The sequence below is a fragment of the Siphateles boraxobius genome, unplaced genomic scaffold (genome assembly GCF_051911475.1).
Source record: "Siphateles boraxobius isolate OS27281-9 unplaced genomic scaffold, OSU_SipBor_1 6, whole genome shotgun sequence".
Taxonomy (NCBI): domain Eukaryota; kingdom Metazoa; phylum Chordata; class Actinopteri; order Cypriniformes; family Leuciscidae; genus Siphateles; species Siphateles boraxobius.
The window spans coordinates 22,588,592-22,592,944 of record NW_027509186.1 but is presented as its reverse complement, the minus strand read 5'-3'; the positions used below and the strand labels follow the sequence as shown (position 1 = coordinate 22,592,944).

The window sequence follows — 4,353 nt, the reverse complement described above, 5'->3', positions numbered from 1 at the left end:
GACAAACCACTTGTCTTTCTGTGACTCAAACTCAGAAAATAAATGCCAAACGATGTGAGTGCTGTAAACAGGTGCACATTTGAACATAACCCACGCAGTCTCGGAGTTCTTTATGTGCATCATGTAGGCTAAATGCATAAATATATATATATATATATATATATATATATATATATATATATATATATATATATATATATATATATATATATATGCTATATAAATCGCGGTTAATCGATTTGCTCTAATATATATAGGCCTATATATAAGTGCTGTCAAATCGATGAATCGCTTCTAACATAGCTTTTGTTAATAGGAAGTTTATGTGTATATTATTAGGCTATGTACATATGCATAAGTGTACACGAACACAAATATAATACACACATTATATAAACAAAAACTTTAATGTTAGATGCGATTCATCGATTTGACGGCACTAACTTATCTAGGCTATATATAGAGAGGGAGTTTGTGATAATGTTCAGTTCACAAAAACGTCTCCATTACAGAATCAGCAGGTGCAACATTTTTTAAATACCTGACCAAAGAAGAAGCGAGTACATGAAATTCCTCATGTGATCCCACTGGACTCTGGGATGTTCAGCAGTACCTGCATGTGCGCAGTGGGAGGGGCAGAGAAACTCATTTTGCAAGCGGCAAACGTGCCTGTGCTCATTAGAAATCATGGCCATACCTCAGTGCAGAACAAGCGGAGGACCTTCACCGCTTCCACCAGCAGAGGGAGATTTTCCGCCACCTACCGGTGAACTGCACGTACTGCAGGAACGCAGTATTTAATGGGACAGTTCACCCCAAAACACACACTCTGCTATTTTTTTTTTGTGGAGCATGAAAGAAAGTATTTTTAAAAAAACACTTAGCACAGTTCACCTTGAATAGATAATTACATTTTCTGTCATTCTTTCAAAACACTTTCGGACAAACACTTCTTAGATATACTCTTTTATGTTCCACAGAAGAAAGCCATTGTTTAGAAAGACATAATGTTGTATAAATGACAGGATATTTTTTTTGGGGGGGGTGAATTTTCCCTTTCATGTCCATCACATAGCACTCACTGCAATGTGCAGTTGCTTATATGGCAGTACAATAAAACAAAAGAGACCAAAATAATGATTTTAATCAGAAGAAACAATGCTTTTAGTTAATATTGAGTGTTGTACAGAAACGTTGAATTAATTTATGAGAGACACAGTAAAAGATACTGATTTCTTAGTTGTATTTTGACAGTAAAATATCAGTTAGCATGTGTGAACATGACAGAAAAAATGCATTTCAAGTTCTTTTGACAGTCTACTCATCTCGACTAGTCTTCTTTTTCTTCTTCTTAGTTTTCCCTGGGATGTCATTATAATCATAAGGATCCAGTGGCTCTGTTTTGGATATTAAACTTTCATCAACCATGTCTTCACTCGGTCTTTCCTTCTCTTTCTTAATCTTTTTCTTCTTCCTCCTCCTCTCCTCCATTGACTCTTCCTCCATAAGTTCAGATGACTCTAACTGATCACAGTCCATTTGTGTTTGTTCTTGCTTTATAAAAAGAGTTTCACTGTCCTCTTGCCTCTTGTCTTTCTTTTTCTTCTTTTTTCGCTCCTCGCCCTCATTCGGATCCTGTCTGGTTCTCTTGGGTGTAGATGGAGAAACAACAGTGATTGCATCTTTCATGTGAGCTGCAATGGAACTACCAAAAGGCTGGAAACGTTGCTTGAGACCAGCTGGGATGCGCGGAGCTGGAGTGGCCGGGATGGGAATGGGGTCTTGGTTCTCACTGCAGTTTCCGTAGCTCTCAGAGATCTTGAGGACACCACTGAAGCCGGAGGAACAGAGAGAAGTCTTCTGTTTTTTCCCTTTGGTAACAAGCAGATGGAGGTCTGATGGTGCCGTCCTGCCACTGAGGACGCTGTAGATCTGAGGTGCCGTTCCACAAGACTGGACCCTTTTCAGCCCTGATATGGGAAGTTTGAGGTCTTTAAAGCTGCAGAGGACACAAAACAACAATTATTGAATTGATCATCCCCATATTACAGCTATTTTTTAATTATGCAAAGCTTAATACAGAGTTTTTGTTTTGTTTTAAAATATACATTTTACAAATAATATTGTAGAGAAGAGATATATTGAAGTTAAATACATTTAAACCATTAAGCCAGTAACTTCTGAATCCCACAGGCAGTTACCCTCAATCGACAGATTGAAATTATAATTTTGCTATGTTTTTATTTTAGTCCATAGGAGAATTTACAAAGATAAATTGTCAATATTTAATTATCATTCATTTTTTAAATACCAATGTCTAAATTTTGAAGGAATATACTATTATTATTATTGTATTCTAAAATAATTACAATTAAAATTCTAATTTTATATCCATAAGTGTTCTATATGTTTTACTCATTACTAAAATCATATTGTTAGGCACTATCATCAGGATTGGTTCCAAATTATGACAGAAGATTAGCAAACCTGTGCGTTAATTTCAGAGTTATTTTGTACCTTTTAGGATCAAAACGAGCTGGAGCTTTGATGAGCCATAATTCCTTCTGTTCATCTCCGTCCCATGAGTTATTTACAGAGGCATCATATGAAACTGCCACAAAATCATCCGGACACTGGTACTTTGAAACTGTGAAAAAAAGTAATTAGAAAATAAAGTTAGATACATTCTATTTTACATGTTCGAGTTTACTACTGTATGTAATGAACATACTGAACGTCTTAGCTAGTTACCTTTCTTCTGTGCTACTGAAGTCTGTTCAAAAGCTTCGTCTTCATTTTGCGACATAGCTGCACTCTGCTTTTACTATAACAGTATAAAATAAACGTATTCTTATGCCAGTGTCACCAATAATTTGCTACAAATCCAAGTGTCCATGTTAACACGTGATACTCATGTGGAATGGATGGAACGGAATCAACCTTGACCCGGAAAGACTTCTAAGTCGCAGTTTGTTGGAGAACTCTTGTCTGTAATACATGTTTGTGTCAGCAGAGGGTGCACTTATACAGCTTTTCTATGGGACTCTGTGATAATTTGACAGGAACAGGCTAGAGGTATTTTTTCATGAATGTCAGTCGGGGCAAGTTGTCACGTTTAATATGCTGCAATTTATACGTTAGTAAACTAAATTACAGTTCATAATTTATCAAAGAGAAATATAATACATTTTGCTGAAAGACCTGTAATAGTTCCCATTGTGACAACAGTCCCGCTACTATTATGTTTCACAAAAAGTCAATGCCTATCAAATGGATATTTTTCCTTGGCAACATTGGTAGAGATATTCAATTGCAGTAAACTTTGATGTATGTGCCTACTGCCTAGTATTTATTTTATTTTTTTAGAAAATAAGAAAAGATCTACATAAAATATTACATTTTAAACGTATATATACATTTATTTTTAAATGTAATTATTATTATTCATTATAGTGACATATCAGTCTATTTTGTTGGAAGGCATGGGCTTGGTATTCTCTTACCCTTCTACGTTTATTTTACCAAGTTCATCTCAGGTTCGATACTGTGGGAAAGCTCCCCATGCAACAGAGCACAGTAGATGTATTTTGTAATCGGAGATGCTCCTCGTGAAGACGCAAAGCCTCCTCCAGTGAACAAGATCCTTACAACAATATCATTTATAGCAGGTCACTGAGCAGGTCGTAGAGTCCATATAGTCGGAGGGTCAAGATTGAGAGGTAGATCTGTAAATTGAGTTGATGTTGTAGTGTGTGTTTTGGCGGGTCCGAGCATATTATGTTGTCCTAGTTTAATTTTAGAGCACACATGAAAAGTAAATAAATGAATGATCAGCAAAAATGAATGTAAACAAAATAAGAGCCTTCTCATTTTTGGTTGTGCATTGCATAATGAGGCAAAGAAATTTATTTATATTAATTTTCCTTTTTTTTCCCCTCAATGCATCCAAATGTTGTAGAATATACATCATACTTTAACATTTATTTCTGTGATGAATTTTCATCAGCCATCATCTCAAGTGTCACATGATCCTTAAGAAATAATCGAATATGCTGATTTGATACTCAGTTATTATCAATGCTGGAAACAGTTGTACTGCTTAATATTTTTTTGGAACCTGTGATACCTTTTTCTGTGATAAATTTAATTTTAAACCTGCTGAATAAAATGTGATATGGAGTAATAGCTGATGAAAATTTAGCCTTGCATCACAGAAATAAATTATTTATATATATATATATATATATATATATATATATATATATATATATATATATATATATATTAATGTTAATATGAAGTATATTAAAATAGAAAACCATTATTTTAAATTGTAATAATATTTCACAATAT

The 4,353-nt window shown here is 34.5% G+C and overlaps 1 protein-coding gene across 1 annotated transcript; it reads right to left on the bottom strand.

Annotated features, from left to right (window-relative positions):
- Positions 1-953: 953 nt before the first annotated feature.
- Positions 954-2,945, bottom strand: polr1g (RNA polymerase I subunit G). Its single transcript, XM_077208230.1, has 3 exons — positions 2,752-2,945; positions 2,518-2,647; positions 954-1,999 (listed from the first exon to the last, which is right to left on the bottom strand). The coding sequence occupies exons 1-3, from the start codon at positions 2,804-2,806 to the stop codon at positions 1,318-1,320; spliced, it is 867 nt and encodes a 288-aa protein (XP_077064345.1). The 5' UTR covers positions 2,807-2,945; the 3' UTR covers positions 954-1,317.
- Positions 2,946-4,353: the final 1,408 nt, after the last annotated feature.

What these genes read in the sequence shown, in the direction of transcription:
- polr1g (XM_077208230.1), bottom strand. Translation starts at nt 2,806, where the DNA reads ATGTCGCAAAATGAAGACGAAGCTTTTGAACAGACTTCAGTAGCACAG. An exon ending in TTCAGTAGCACAGAAGAAAG is followed by an intron (nt 2,648 to 2,751) that starts GTAACTAGCTAA and finishes TTTTTTTCACAG; the next exon opens with TTTCAAAGTACCAGTGTCCG. An exon ending in GCTCGTTTTGATCCTAAAAG is followed by an intron (nt 2,000 to 2,517) that starts GTACAAAATAAC and finishes TGTCCTCTGCAG; the next exon opens with CTTTAAAGACCTCAAACTTC.